The 16,559-nt window shown below is 37.6% G+C and overlaps 1 protein-coding gene across 2 annotated transcripts in view; it reads left to right on the top strand.

Annotated features, from left to right (window-relative positions):
- The window catches only part of PPP2R3B (protein phosphatase 2 regulatory subunit B''beta), a 50,833-nt gene that overhangs the window by 9,801 nt on the left and 24,473 nt on the right, over positions 1–16,559 (top strand). The window contains exon 1 of one of the 2 annotated variants that reach the window (XM_009565968.2): positions 7,743–8,201. The exons of the other annotated variant lie outside the window; for it this stretch is intronic. Coding sequence (XP_009564263.2) covers positions 8,055–8,201 — 147 coding nt within the window. The 5' untranslated portion in view covers positions 7,743–8,054. Of the gene's footprint in view, positions 1–7,742; positions 8,202–16,559 lie in introns of those variants that run through there. 2 annotated transcript variants of the gene reach the window in all.

Here is a 16,559-nt window from a genome sequence, read left to right as displayed (position 1 = left end):
TGTTCATGAATAGTCATCATTTGCTGCAAATACTTTTTGAAAGTCTTATGTTGTAACTTAAGATTTTAAATAAAAAAAGAATCACCAATAATCTTACTTGCTATTAGCACACTAAAGAATGAGTCCTAAATTTCGACTACTTGCTTAGTTATCAAGTAATAAATTAAACTTAGTATTTTAAGAAGGTTTTCTAGAATGTTTGAAAAGATTCACATCAAGATTTCACATCAAGACTTCCAATGATAAAGAATGGAAGAAATTGCTCTTTTAAGAGTCCTGTTGCTGTTCTGGCAAGCGCATTTGTGTAGTTACACCTCTAAATTGTCTTATAATACCAAAATCTTATTTCTTCATGTATAATGGTTGCCACTTCAGTTAACATACAGGTAACTAAAATTCGATTGGTTACCAGTGACCAGCTTCTGTGCTCTGCCTTCCTTCTGTTCTTTGTCCTTTTGATACAAGAAATAATTACTATTACAAAAAGTGGAATATTTTTATTTAAACTAAAGTAAAATTTCATCTAAGTAATTGTGTTCTTTGAAAGTTGAACAGAATGTCCCTCTGATAGCATGGATTTTTTTAGACAGTATTTTTCCCAGGCGTTGTTCATTCTTTGAAGATGATAATGTCTTGTGTTCAGTATGATCTGTGCTGAAGAGATCTCTCTTCTTCTGTCATCACCTTTGTCTGGAGTTTCTGCCTATCTTTAAGGCAAGGTCAAGCAGAGAGCTGGAGACAGCTCCAGATGAGCAAGGGGTTTAATGTTTTAATAACATTAAAACTAGAACTTGGAAAGGGATAGAATATGCATAAGGTTTCTGGGAAGATTTATACGTATGCATGTAAGTGGGAAATATACTGTAACCAGCTCTTGTCTCATTGCACATGATTGGTGGAGATCAGTCCCGCATGTTGCCTAGGCCTGATAAAGGATGCTTGCTTTGTAAAATTCCAAAATAAGTTTTAAAGCTGTATTTGCTGGCATTTTTTGTATCACTTTACCATGTAACCTGCTTGCAAGTTTGGAAATGTATGGCTTTTCACTTAGCTCTGCAGAAACCAGTATGGTTTTGGTTGCCTCTCAGTTTCTTGTATCAGCAATGATTTAATACTGATTCATGATCAACAGCTCTATAGGAGTTCCACCAGAAATCCCATTGTTGGTTGGTAAATTACAATTTGTCATGTTACTGACTGACTTGTAGGACAAGGTCTGTATCTTAAGGTTCCTGATTTGTTGGTTTTGCTTTAAGAACTTTGGGGACTGAAATCTCAGGTGAAAGCATAAGCAAGGAGCTGTCCTGCAGCTGTCACTGACTCAAAATTATTCTCTTGAGATTTCAGGGACTAAATTAAATGTCAAGTAAGCCTGTGATACTGGAATTAAAGTAGTGGTTGTACTTTCATGTACAAGTCATTCTAGTTTTGGAAACTATGAACTTTAAACATATAGATGTGGTTTTGAACGGTTTAACTGAAAATTCAGTTAATATCAAAATGCTGAAATACTGAACAGCTGATGCAGTGTTTAAATAAGTTGCTGGACAATTGTAAAACATTGTCATTCAAGTTCTTTAGAAGTTGACAGAGTAATATGGTATAAATTAAGGTGATGCAAAGTAAATAATACCAATCTAGAAATTACTGAATATCCAAAATAACCTGTGTAACACTGAAAAGTTGCATAATGCTTAATATTAAACTCTGTTATAGAAGCTGTTGCTTCCTGTAGGAAAATCTCAGTGGCATTCCAAGTTAGCCAGAACTGATTCTTCATTTCAACTGATTCAGCTATGCGGAGGCTTACCTTGGTAAGGTTACAAATACGTATATTCTGGACTGTAGCTTCCTCCGTGGATAGTAGTCTCCGTAGCATCAAGATTCATTACAGTTTAAAACCCTAGCATCTTATTACAGCAAGTGTGACTTTAATTTGTATAATCCATGCTAGATAGTTTGTTTATGCCTTTCTCTGTTCAGTGGCCACCTCAGTAGTATCAATTCTGGTGTGATGAATAGGATCATCTGAATATCATGAATAGTAAATAGATTCCATCTGTAGAGCACCATTCCAACAACCTGTTTCAATTAAAACTGTTTACGCTATACACAAATAAATAAAATGTAAACCGATATTGTGCTCCTAAAATGACAGAATGAGTACTGTTCTGAAAGGAATGTGAATCATCCATTAACTGTTAGGCTTCAGTTTTATAGTATCTAATTTTGACGCTTGCTGAAGTTAGTCTGCCAGATGCAGTTAGCAAGCTAAAAAGGCCCACGCTATCTCTTTGGAGTCCAGGCAGTGTAATCACAGCAAGGTGACATGTATCTGATCTTGCTTATAATCTGATAACAGCCCATGGCGTGGTGTACATACATGGCATTCTTCTGGTACTGCACAGAGAATCTGATCGGCCCATCTTTTCTGAGCACTACCAACATGCCCATATATCTCGGGTCTAGCTGGTATCTTTTTATTCACTGTCCTGCTTCCTAAAAATTCTGAATTCTCCCAGCAACTGTGGAAAGAATCTCCAGGCATTGCCCTGTCTAATCCAAGAGTACTGGAAAATTTAAATAATCATTAGAGAAGGCATTTACAAGCAAGGCTTCCATGCTTTAAAATTGTCTGCATGCTCTACAGGAGCGGTATTGCATCTTCCAAGAAAAAGAGTAGGTATTCAGATTCACATGAACTTCCTTCCAAAGTCAAAGGATCAGTTTCTCCCTGTGAAGGTAGGGTTCTTAACTGCACAGTGACAACATCTACCAGTTCATTGGTGTAGCACACCATAGTCAAAACAGTTACTGATAATGTTAATGCAATCAGTTTGGGTAGCTAGATATGAGCATAATGACTTGATTCCTTCTGTGATCTTGACACTGCAGACTTTGTCAATGTATTGCTGAAAAGGAGTGACTCATCCATCCTTAACTCTCCTTTGCATAGTTATTCTGTGCAGCTCATAAGTGCATTGTTGTCTTATTCTCTTCCTGTACTGAGCAGTTAGAAATAAGTTACTAGCAAGAAACAAGTTAGTTAAACGTCTGAAAAACTGGAAAACCTGAATATTTGGGATCCCATTAAACCCCCTTCCTTGTCCATCAATGTAAGGGTGGATAGGTTCCAAACTTGTGCATACTTATTTCAGGGTAGAGTCGGAGAGTGGGAAATTAAAATAAAAAACAATATTTGTGAATTCAATATAGAAAAATATAGAAAAATGTGTTTGTTCCTATCTCCCCAAGTGGGTCACCTTGTCAATAGATGCTAATGTTCTTGATTGCTTAGGCAGTTATATGAATAAAAAGCAGAATTTTCTTTGCTACTTCCCATTTATTCTTGTATTTTCCCATTCTCTAGACATTTTATGTTTTACCATGCCTGCTCTACTACAATTCAAGGTAAATAAATCTTGCTATGTACTATAGTCTACTGAGAAGGAAATGTTTTGTTTATTGCTCATAATAATGTAAAAAATAATACACTCAGACAACTGAGACTTTAGTCCATTGCTATAAAGATGTCTTTCCCTGCAAGGGCCATTTTGAAGACTTAAGGGGTAATTTAGAATGCTTTGTAAAGAGAAGCATTCTTCATTCATTTATTTAAACTATATCAGCTCTGGATGTTGCTATATATATTGTTAAGCAGAAAGGTAATGCAGATGCTACCAAGCCTACTTAAATTGTGTTTTCTCATTTCGTAGGTCATAACATCTGAGTGAGATGGCATTGCCTTCTAATCCTTCCCCTTAGTTTTTACTCAGTACCTTGAGAACTGCTGTTACAACAATGATCCACTGGTCTGCAGACTAGTGTAAACAGTGCATCTACTCAACAAGCATCATGTTTTCTGAAGTGTGATGTTGTTTCTGTCTACTTTTACACAATATTTTTGGCAGACATTGGGTTAGATTTATTAGAAGTTCAGTCTGACTGTGGAGCTTTGGTCTGAGTTGGAAACCAAATGATTATCCATCAACTGATTTTTGTGCAAATAATGGGACATATCTAGTTCTATCATCTTTCAGTACATCAAAGGCTGGGTGTGGACTATCTGGCCTAGAAATAACTCTGGATAATAACAAATAATTGCGATAGGCTATTTACAGTCTTTTGTGAAGGCTGAGGAAAAACAGTGAACCCAGTATTTCAGGGCTTTTTGTATCGTTTGCTTGTTTTCTTAGTGTAGCAAAGAATTGCTGCTTTCATTTGTCTGTCTTCTGGTATATTTATGTGATTTTTTGTCTTTTCTTCCTCATACTAGCTGTGTTTTTCTTAGCATCATTAGCTGCTTGACTTTATATATATAATCTTTGTGAACTATTTCCCTTGTACTAGCAGTGCCTTTTTTTTCACTTTAGACATTTTAAACACATCTTTAGTACTAATTTATGCTCTTTAATCTTTTCTCTGTATTGTTAAAAGTGCTATGTTGCCTTAGTTATCTTCTCTTAACTGCTCTTTTCTGCCCTTCTCTAATCAATTCCTTTTGGAAACAGTTGCTGTAGTTGCATAAGCCTTTAGCTGACTGTTGCAGAGATACAATAGTTTTCTTTCAAAGGTTAACCCAGAAGCCAGTCTAATCTCTGCAGCGTTGTAGGTTGGGGGATTCTATTAGGTTGCATACTGTTGCCATTGGGCTTGCTTATTCAGCCTTATTTAAACTGTCTCCAAAGGCCAAACAGGCTTTCTGTCATCTGGGTTCACATGTTACTGGGTTGAAGACTGGACTCCAGCAACTAAAGTTTGTGTATGGCTGAATGCAGTTTATTACATAAAACTTAATGCTTGGATGCTTTTTTCTGAAGGTTTGAGGTCAGTTCCCCATAACTTCTTAAGACTTTAAATCTACGGTCAGTGTATGCTTCTGACAAGAAAATTCATATTTATAGGCAAATGATTAGGTTTTGTTGAGGTATTCTTCAGGTTTCCATTTTTTCCGTGTTACCCAAAATATTAGTGATCCTCATCTTTGTCTCACTTGAATACTTTTGTATTAAAGCCATGTAAATATTACACTGCTATTGCATGTATTCACATCACTGTTTAAGTGGTAAACTCTTTAGCCACAGTCCCCTGAGTCAGATCCATTCATAGTGCGTATCTTTAGCTTTGGAAGGAAGCTCTGAGCATGCATCTTCTCTCTGTTTATCTAGCTAATAATAAGCAGCCAGGATATTTAAACAGCTTCATGGCTGGCATCCAGTCCTTTACCCAGGAAAGGATTCACTGGAGAGAATTCAGATTTAGAATAAATGTAACAGTATACCGCAAACACTCCTAGTTCAATCTGGATGAAAGCTGACTTTCCCTTTCCCTCTTTCATCCAATTTATGACTGAAAAGGTTAAAACTGATCTTAGGGGGTTCTTGACCACATTGCTTTACAAATGCTTATGTCTCCTTAAATGTAGCAATACAAACCCCTTATCTGCTCAGATAGAGAAAGGGAGGTGATTAATAGCTGCCAGTGTGCTTACTCTGTCAATGTATTGCAACTAAATACTCGGTTGCTTGTAAATTCTCCATATATTGCAGCCTGTGCACTTTTGACAAATATACTGTATGCAGTTATGTATATGACTGCTAGGTTTGAAACTAGAGTAGTAACAGTGCTAAAACATTAGGCTGGTAACTATGGGACTTAACATCTACCTCAGGCAGTGAAGTAATGTCGTGATAATAAAAAACAGAATATTCATTATATGCTGGTTAAGTGGTGGTGGATGCTGAGCACCAATTGGAAAAAGGAGGGAACTCCGCAACTCTTTTCAAAATGGAGTTCCGATTTCGTGGTGAGGCTCCTTCAGCAGGTTCAAGTGAACTGGAGCCTCGGTCTTTTATGTTAGCTCTCCATGCGGTACTCTGTCATCTAAATGACATACTACAGCCACCTCAAGCAAGACGGTGAATGTAGTAGTGAATGGGAGCACATCACCTGGTGAAAAAGGGTGAAAACAGAAACCAATTTATGTAAGAAGATACCTTTCCTTACTTTAAGTGAGGCCTATTTTGCATAACCTGAAGTGCAATCTGCCTTGTAGTACAACCTTCCTGACCTTCCTTGAACATCTTGGTCTGGAATGGTTATGTGTTGCCAGAGTAAGATTCTCTAACTCTAACACCTCAGTCCTTCGTCTCAAGTTCCAGGCATGCTGCTGTTGTGCGCTGCACACCCGGCCCTCCCCCCACCCCTGTTGGCTTCCCTGTGGCCCAAGGGTTATCACAGGTTAGTTGATTTGATCTTCCTAAAAGACAGCGAGTGACAGCCAGTTTTGCTCAATGCAGTTTGATAGCCTGGTCATGCCAACCACAACATGTCTGACTCTTGCCTTGTCAATTCCTTTCTTGTGCTCCCACTTCCGAAAGAAATAAATATCTTCATAACAAGTTGTAATAAAGAAGCAGGTGGGAAAAACTGGATGCTAAATTGAAAACAAGAAAACAGGCTTTTTGTAATCATTTACTTTCTAAGTGTGTGATAAACTAAAAAGGATCCAATTAAGACAAACTGTTTCACTAGTAGTTTTTCATAGTTTCCTTTTCTTAATCTTCCAAGAATATTTGCTGTGGGGTTTTAATGTAACATTACATGACAGCATGACTATGAATGAATGAATAGGGCAAAAGATCACAGATAACACAGTGTGGGGGTAAAATAATGGATCCAATAAGAGAGACAGTTATTTTAGTGTTTCTTAGGCTGTGTACAGCTTTTCTGTTAAATAAGTGGCCTTATTTAAAGCACTAGTTACAAAAGTGGAGTAAGACTGGCCAGATTTTTCCTTTTATTCTTAGGGATTCAATTTGTACATGACAAGGTCCAGATAATAAATGGGCAGCATAACAAAATCTTGGAGAACTTGAGTGCTGTGTTCACAGCTTGAACTAGAATAGCAAGAGTTGCTGTACCCAGAGCTGTAATGGCGATATTAGAAAAAGTACTTCATCAAAATAGTAGTATTTCCTAAAGATGTTTAAAATGTGAAAACTTCACCAGTTATCAATTAATCTACCTAAAACCATAAAAGGAGGAAGGGCAGAAGGTCACTTTAATTTCTATAAAAGCTTATCAGGTTTCTGTTTCTGGGAAGAAGATAGCTGTAAACTAAAACATGGCCTCACCCTCCCAAAAAATGTATTGCAGATTCAATAAACTGAAAATAGAGTGATAGCTGACTCTAACTTTAGTGGTACTGAAATGTAACTGGTATGCAACATAGTATGTGGCTGTTAATGTTTATAAAGCTCCTGTTTAAGCAAAAAAAATAAGTATCCTACCATCCTGTTTTTTTTCAGATTTTTGTTACATCACTGATATTTCTAATGTAGCTTTCCTGTAAAATGCAATTTAAAGCAGCTTTATATCATGGTGACATTTTGCCTCAGTTCTGCTACTGCTTTCTGCCTTACCATTTGAATGATTAGATTCCTGTGATACCAGATCTAGATGAATTAAAAAAAATTATTTAATGGAACTGTGAGGCACTCTGAAAGTCTGTTTGCAGCTGTTTTCTGTTGTTGCCTTCATTTTCCCAGTGTAATAGGGTTCCTGCTAAAGGACTGAAGAGTTGAGGAATCTAATTGCTGTGTTATAAGCTTTATCCTTTGGTGAGGTACTTCATTGAAGCTAGACAGTGAGTGTTTTGTGACAGAAGGAAAAGCTGAGGGGGGTGGGAGGAGGAGGAAGCTACAAAATGACCACGGCCGGCCTCTCTGCATTCCTCTAAGGCTTGCCTTTTTAAAAATGGAAGCTGCTTTTATAGATGCTCCTCCAAACAGGTTTGGTTTTTTCCGTACTGTCCCATTTAGACTTTGGAATGCATGTACGAAAGGGCAAGCCCCCTAAGTGACTTTCCAATCTGTTTTTGCAATTCCAGCCAAGTTCCCTTTAATGTATGGAGCAGGCGAAGTTGAGCTGATTCTCTTACAACATTACAGAACTCGGGCGCAGCTGCTGCTTTAAGTGGCACCGTGTGATAATACAACAGCTCTGCTATTTACTGGGACTCAAGTGCCTGGACTGGCACAGAGAGACATTATATGAAATCCGAAAGCATGAGGATAAAGGAGATTTCTTTGCGGCAAGATCCTGATCTAAGAAAGGAGTTGGCATTGCTAGCTCGAGGATGTGATTTTGTTTTACCTTCTAGATTCAAGAAGAGACTGAAAGCTTTTCAGCAGGTCCAGGTTTGTCTTTCAGTTCTTAAACAATTAAGTTATTGTTGTCGATTGTATCTTTACACACGCAAATTATAGGAAATACATTCTTCCTCAGCCAGGAGGATTTCAATAGTCTGTTGAATATATAGCATGATTATTATGTGTTTTAGAAGACTCTGCTGGTAGTGTTCTGCAAACAGAAAATGAAGAGCATTTACTGAAGCATGTAGCATAGATAAAGCATGATGTTTGCACAGAGGCATATGCAGTGGAAAGTTGGTGCATTTAATGCTATTACACTTGTACAGACTGTTACCCTTAATGTGTGTAATCCTAATCTGCATGCAACTCCCCAGAGGTTTTAATTTACCTTTTACTGAAAGTGGGCATATGCAATACACTGAAGTAAGCTATAATGTTACTAACTCAAGCATGATATGTTAAGAGGTGCTTTCATATTTGGATTATCCTGAATCTCTTTAGATTATGTTTATTTTGGACTTCTTATTTGATTGAGATCAGTTGTTGCTACATGGTTTGCACATGTGCAAATCCACCATTTTAAAGTGAGCTTGTTATTGAGAACAGAAGCATTTGAAATGTGTAATTAATAGGAAAACTACTTATAGCCTCTTTGGATGTTTATTCTGTGTTTTGTGAGGGGGGAAAAAAAGTGTGCAGCTGTTCTGTTGGAGAAACTGAAAGTCGGTATTTCCTCAACCAGACTTAACTTTTAAGGCTTCTTGTGGTATGTGAAAGCATTCACTTTGTCCTTACCTCACCCTTACTTCTAATTCGTGTACTAAAGGTACATATGTGATGGTACGTGTGACTTTTTACCCTTTTCTAATGGGGAAAGTTTAGCAGTCGAATAAAAATTGTTATCTTAGGATTTCTGGCTTTTAAAATTATTCTAAATATAGCATGCTACTTAAGTGAATTCAGTGCACAACTGTCCCTTTCAGGTCACCTTCAAGAGAGGGATGTAGAGCCCTATGACCCTCGAAATATGTTAGCTTTCTGTCTTCTATATTATTATTCCAAATTTGTTTCTGCTGAGCCTTATAAGCAATATTTATTCCTTTGTGCAAAGCAGAATGCAAGTGCTGACACTTCTGGTTTATGAAATTCAGCATAAACTTGTGAATGAAATTATTTTACGACTTGAATCTTTTTGTGCTGAACTGGAGGCAGAGAATGAAACTTGTTGATTTAGAGTTAACAGAAAAAGAAAATACTATCTCTTAGTCATGGCATCCTGTTGTAAACAAACACACTATTACCTTGTGTGGTATCCCTTAACTTGATCTGTCTTTCATCCAGTGATAGTTGGATCACTTGCACTTTCACAGGCTTTTTTATGTTGAACTAGAAAACATGTTGATGCAGTATGGTAATGCATACCTGCGAGCAACTAAGTACATCCCAAAACAGCTTGTTTGATCTGTAGGGTTTTTCTATTTCAGCATGCTGGTAGCTATAAATTTACAATGCAGACAAGGAACAAATATTTTTCATTTTTAACCAGGCTTGCATTTCTTGGGTAGATGGCAGTTGTAGAATAATGGATGTTAAGCCACACACTGCATTACAGACAGAATTCTGTGGGCAAAACAGACTTTAGGCATATAAAACTAAAATCTGATGTCTGCCTCTGCTTAATTTGAAATAAAGTATTTATATGAGGTTCCTTTTTTAAATGGTATTTCACTTCAACCTCATGATTTTAAGGAGACGTTTTTGGAAAAAAGAGTGCTGATAAATGTTGGCATAGAAGATGCTGGATGTTTCTTTACCTGGTGCTTCATGTTAATGTTAAAGTTGTCCTCACGGTTTAGGTGTATTTTAAAGAAAAGCTATTCATCATCTCTGTAATCATTGATGACATTTCATGTGGAAATTAGGTTGCTTAGAGCTTTTGTAGAATAATTGGGAATATTTTTGTCATTTCAGTTGCTCATCTTCATTGCCATTGTATTATACAACCTACTATACTATTTGTAATGTTTGCTTTCAGATAGAGCAGTTCACGAAGATGATGTAAAATTAGAATGCTAAAATCAAGCAGAAATGGAACCCAATCTGTTTTTCTATCCTTTTACTATACTCTTACAATTTTTTTTTTATGTTCATGCAATTTCTGTCACTTGTTAAACAAGATTCTCCTTAAGAGGTTAAGTGCTGTCAAAGCTAGACTCTTAACATGAAAAAATGAGTGTAGATGGTGAGATAACATGTGGCCCAACATCTGCTCTGAGTTGGGTTGTTCTGAGTTCTGGGAATTCTAAGGCTGTGACATTTTGTGTAGAGCCATGTAAGTAATCAGTGTAGGTTTTGGAAGGGGCGGTCATTGGAGTGTGAAGCATAGCAAATCAAGTTCCATGTAAATCTTTAAATAGACAACCAGTAGTGAGATGGGTGGCTCTGGAAAGTAGGGGAGCAGGCTGTTTCTTGTTGTATTTATTAATGAAAATTGATAAAACTGAGCAAAATAGGGCTTTCTGGAAAGATCAGTTTCTCAAAAGGATGATAAAACAATACTGAACTGTTGAAATGTTCTCTGTTACTTTGGGGAACTGATGTTCAAGATAACTACATAAAACTCAGTAGAACTTCAGTCTGTCTCCTCCTGATCTTGCTTTTAAGAAAGACATTTCTTAGGTAATTTAACACCTATAGAATATAGTGATCTGGAAATGCAGCACTTGAAGAGGCACCGTATCAATCTTACTTATCAATTTCTCTGAAACTTTGGAGGGAGAAGAAACTATCACCATGTCAAATGTACTGGCAACTTAAAGATGTGAACTGAAAGGTTTATTACCTGCTGATTGCTGAGCAAAGTGTTTTAACCAACAGCTGGTGACATCCCTACTTGTCAGAGCTGGAACATAAGCAGCATTGTTACTCAGGCTATGTGAGGAAAATATCTGAATTTGGGCACAAAATGGTAACAGAACAAAATGCAACTGTGTGCAGTGACACACTTATGCCCATGTAACTTGATGTTAGCTAAACTAGGAAAATAGGGGATTTTTTGCTGCTTAGAGGCCATACCACCTTGTAGAAGAGTTGAGTTCTAACTGTAGACTTTTAAAAAGTCAAGTAAATTTGTGCTAAATATGATGATTTTGAGAAAAGGGGGGAAAAAAATGAAATCTGGCCTATGTATTGAATTCATCTTCTGAATGTCAGTGCCAGAACCGAGTGCTGGTGTATCTTCTTATATTTTTAATGCATCATGGCTTTATCTGCTGTTACTACTTGGCGATTCCTGTAGTGGTATTCGTCACACCTTAGTGTGGAAATGGAGAACTGTTAGTTCCACAACCACCTGTTAATGATACTAAATGCTGCTTACACGTGCTATTTATGTCAGCTGTATGAGAAATATTTCTTCAGCTTCTCCAGTGCCTCACAAGATTGACTTTCCTTCTGGGTGATGTTTAGACATTAGAGTGTCTTGATCACTTTTGCACACCTCTGTTACCAAAATGCTTCATCAAGGCTTGTGGCATGTGCAAGACAGCAATGAATGCAAAACCTAGAGGTGCTAATGTTCTGGACTAGTGTGTGGTTGTGCTGTAGTGTGCATATTCTTCTAGTCATGAAGCTGACCTTCCCAACTGTGAGGTAAAAAGAATTTTGAGTTTAAGCGAGGCAGCTGGTTTTACAACTGTAGTCACAGAAATAGGCTGCTTAACAATTAGAGGTCTCTGGCAGGCCAGCTTTCCCATTACCATTAATTTTCTAATTTAACATAAATTGGAGACCTTTTAACACCACAGAAGAAGGACCTGATATACATTTTTACATAATAGTGTTACGTCAGGCACTCGAATGCTTTTTTAAAGAACAAAATCCAAGTGTATGTTTGGGGGCATGGAAGCCAGGGAATGGAAGTCTTATTCCAACTGTAGTTAATAGTTACACTTGATGCTAGTTTCCTGATATAATGCAAATTTTCTGGAGCAGCTGCCAACATTTAAGATAGAATGTGAATATGTGGAGACTGGCTAGCGAAGATGAGGGATTTTCCACAAATGGTCCCTTGCTAACAGATTGCCAGGTCGTAAGCTTTAGCCTCTTAAATGAAGCTGTAAAGATACTGGTAGCTTTTACCGCTTCTGCAATGTAGATTCCTGGTTGAAGTTTAAATGTGTTGGCTGCTGCACTGCCCTGTGGTAGCGGTTTATTTACCTGCTTGTGACTGGTAGTAAGTTTATGTAAATGTGTACTGTTTCTGTTGGAAAGCCAATATGGTACAAATTTGCTACAGCTTACTTTGCTTGCATAGATGACTTAAGGGTGTAGAAGTCTGTTCCTTTTGCAGCTATGTTTTTTGACCCAACAATTCAGACATCAAAGAGTTCTGATTTATTTATTTTTCCCTTGGAATGAAAGCTTCACTAGCCTTTTCTCCATTTTGACATCTTCACATACTTTTGCAACCACTAGTGATACTAATAGCAGGTGTTCTATGACTGTTGACAGCAGTACTTTGTACGCAAGAAAGCCAGAAACAGTTTAGTACATTGTCATATAAAATATCCTTCAACTTTTACAGGATCAGAGGGATGTGATATTGGTTTTGCCATTGTCCAGATTGGAATTTGTTTGGACATTGTCAGACAAGAAGCTAACAGAACGCTTGCTCCAGCTGTTGGCTCTGCAGCTCAGTAACAAGGCTAAGCTTCTTGCTATTTTTCTTGTTTGAGTGGATTTTGTAAGCTCAATTGCATTGATTGATTGAAACTGGTTTTGTTTTAAGCGTGGAAGGATGAGGCGCTATTGCAGAGTTTAAGAATTAAGTGGATGTCTGTCTTAGCCCTGTTTGTTACTTCTGATGTTGAAGTGATGGCCTTATCTGACAAGGGCTGTTTCCTGTAGACAAATGTTAGAATTGCCTCAGATAACTGGTTGTCACTTTTTCCTCATTAAGATCATTTTTAGGCAGTCATGACTCCTTTGCAGGTGGTGAGTCCCAGTGTTGTCCATTGGCTGTGTACAATCAAAATTATCTGTTAGGAGAATCTTTCCAGGTGGGACAATAGAATACTTGTATAGGAGTACTGAGAAAGCTGCAACTATGTGACAATCTGGGTGGGTATCTTAGTGACAAAATGTAGAAGTTGCCTTACACAGGGTAGATTCTTCTGAAGGATTTTGCTTATTGCAAATTATAATAATAATTTGCTTATTATTTTATAATCTGTGCCTTTTTCCTTTTGTGAATTAGCAGAGCAGGCAGAGGAGGCAACAACCATTTTCACTGGTCAGCCACAGCAAACTGTTAGTCAATCCTGCCTCTAAAGTCTTTGTTAAAAGTTTTGTCAGCAAATAAAGTAAAGCTACTCATAGACATGCAAAGATGTCTTGTGTTCATGTCTTTAGGGAGAGAGGTAACTACCTCTCCTTTTTCCATTCCACCCTTACCCCAAGGCATTTCTGAATAAATTGTTAAACCCTTTCTAACTACGTAAGTGGAACTTTTTTCATGCTGAAGCTCTATGTGACTGTACAAAAAACTAAACACGCAGCCATATTTACAGGTGTTTCTACAGCAATAGTGCATTTGCAACAGCATCCTCCCAATTCCCAGCAGCACTGCATGATTTGTCTAGGTCAGCTTTACCAAACTGCAAATCCTGGTATTTCCAAATCAGAGTTGTGGAACTCTGGTAAGAGATCAGTTAGTGAAGCCATATATATTGCTGAAAGTGAGGAAATTGCCAAGTGCTTGCTATGAAAGTTGAGTATCAGGCAGAAAAGTGATGTGTATCTCTGATAGAGAATTCAGTGTACACTGAGCTAGTAAAAATCAGGTTTTGACCATTTGAAAGCTTTTCCTGTGCTTGCTTGTTTATTGCGTGCTACTTTTGTATATGTGCATGTAATACAACTGGTGATTTTTTGCACCTTATTTAGTTGAATGTGGGTTTAATTTTAATGTGCAAGGTGATGTGTATGGAGCGTATTTCATAGTTTTGGCTGGAGGCTGGAAACTCTACCTGCTGTCTCCTACAAGAGAATTAAGAACGCTGTCCCAACTTTGCATCGATGGTGCAAAGTTTGCATGCTCTGCTAAAATACTGAGACTTGAACATAGAATTCTATGCAGTGGCTTTCTTTTGAGGCTCATTTGACTGTCTAAATATGGCTTGGTTAAATTTAATTGGAGAAGTTACTGATAGTTGTGCCACCATCAACAGGTTTTTAAAGAATTCATTAAGCTTTAATAAGACTTAAGACCATCCAGTGAGGGTTCTTACCACAGCAATTTCATGCAAACTATATGGGGCACTTCTTTCCCCACCTGTCATGCAATTAAGAGTCACTAGCTGAACTATTGTTTACTTTGCTGTCTTGAGACTTAAAATAAGGGTAGAAAGTGGCTTTAGGTGGCTAACAAGTGACAATCTTGTTTACCTTGAACTATATGTTACCACCAGACGAATAGTATTTCACTGGCATAATAGACCTGAATTCTAGTTTGTCAATATGTTGAATTTTCCGTTAAATTGCAAAATAAATGTAGGTTCTTATCCCTGCCACTTGGTAGCCAGAGATACTCTAGAAGGATTAATATTTTGCTATTGAAATTATATTTGCTCTCAGCATGGATGGCATTATAGTGGTAAGTTACTGCAGTAAAGATACAGCAGAATTTGTTAAAGTGATTTAAAATGAAAAACCAAAACCATGGAAATCCACTAACTCTACTGAGCTTTCTGTTTGTAGTTTGGCTGCCAGTTGCCAAACTGGGAAGGGTTTTGCCTGACTCAAGTTGTCAGTGGACAGAAGAGGGAACAGATCAGTTAAATTTACAGTTTGCATTTTCTCAACGTAGTCTGCACCATGAACTTCTTAACACAATGAGCTTGACGTAGTTAAACCAAATATACAGGAGGGATGTAGAGCTGTTTTTATATGCTTATAGTAAATAAGAAATTCAATATACTTTTAGGTCATGGGACTCCAGTTCTAACTCCATCTTCTTCCTTTGAGTACTTCTGCAAGTTGTACTGCAAGTCCAGGGTCTTCCTTATGCTTCATTTTTACTGTTGTAATAGGAAGAAGGATCCTGGACTCCTAACTACTCTAAGTGTCACTGAATCTCATTTGCTTTGCTCATGGAATTGCTACTTGCTGGAACTTGTCAATCCCAGAAACTCAAGGCGATTTAATTCTGCTGAAATGGGACAGAGCAGTGTATGGCTTAGTCTATAATAGAGTACAGTTGGTTTAGCATTGAGGATTATAATTTGTGCTGAGTCACCAGAGCAGATAACCATAGATTTTTGTACAGAAATAGGCTTGAGAGTAAACTGCCAAGAACCAGTCAATCTGTGTAAAGCTGAGATGAGCACTCAACCTGGCATGCAGGCAGGAGACAATCTGTTTGCCTGGTTGGAATTTGAACACAGAATAACTGGAATATAGAACAGACTGCTTTGCAAGGGTTGCTAAACCCTTCTCCTTTGTGTTAATTCAGGTGACCAGTATGTATAAAATCATAAATAGTTAGTTTGAAGTACTTATTTTCTTCTAATGGTATATGGGTAGAACTTTACAGAAAAGTGTATTTTTCAATTTCCTTCCCCTTGTAGCACAAGTTTTAAATGACTCCAGAATAAAGTGGATCAGAGAACTGATCTGGGTTAAGGGTAACAGCAAAAGCAAGCTAGTCTAAAAACTGCATCAGGGTTAAAATTAAGAGATGTTTATCTCTTACTGTGGAAAGGAAAGAGGAGCGTGTATGATAAAATTAGTCTCTATAAGCACATCCAGAAACAGCTGCGAGACAGTGACTGAAGGCTAGCAAATTGAAGCCCAGGATAGGAAAAAGCAACTGGGACTAAAAGTTTGTTGCAAGAGGAAAGACTTTTGCATGTCTTCCCCAACGCCTGTTTTTAGCATAGGTTCATTCTCTGTAGTTGACTCTCTGAGCTTAATCATTCAGGTATGTCGTATCTTTCTGACAAGTTATGCAACTTGAATCATGATTTTAGCATAGGTTCATGCCTAGTGTAAGCTTATTTCAAAGAATACTGCCACGCTATCTCTCTAATCTTCCTTATGCTAGCATCAGAACCATAGTGCTTCTAAATAGAATCAGCTGTGTGAGACTGAATGGGACAACTAGGGTTTTTTAATGTTGCATTTTAGCTGTCTTGGTGACCTGAGGCGATTCACCGTACTGCTGCACTATCACTGGTACTTACACACAGGTCAGTAAACTCCATACATGGGAATGGGGGATGATAAAGGTGTACAGCAGTGTAGCTTGCCTCATGCTGTGCTTTGTTATTAAGCTTTCAGATTAAATTACTGTTTTCAAGCAATAGCAGATTTTGGAGAAAGCAAGATTGGAAAAACAATTTT

This window comes from Cuculus canorus, chromosome 1, assembly GCF_017976375.1.
Source record: "Cuculus canorus isolate bCucCan1 chromosome 1, bCucCan1.pri, whole genome shotgun sequence".
Taxonomy (NCBI): Eukaryota; Metazoa; Chordata; class Aves; order Cuculiformes; family Cuculidae; genus Cuculus; species Cuculus canorus.
This window is presented reverse-complemented; position numbering and strand designations above follow the sequence as displayed.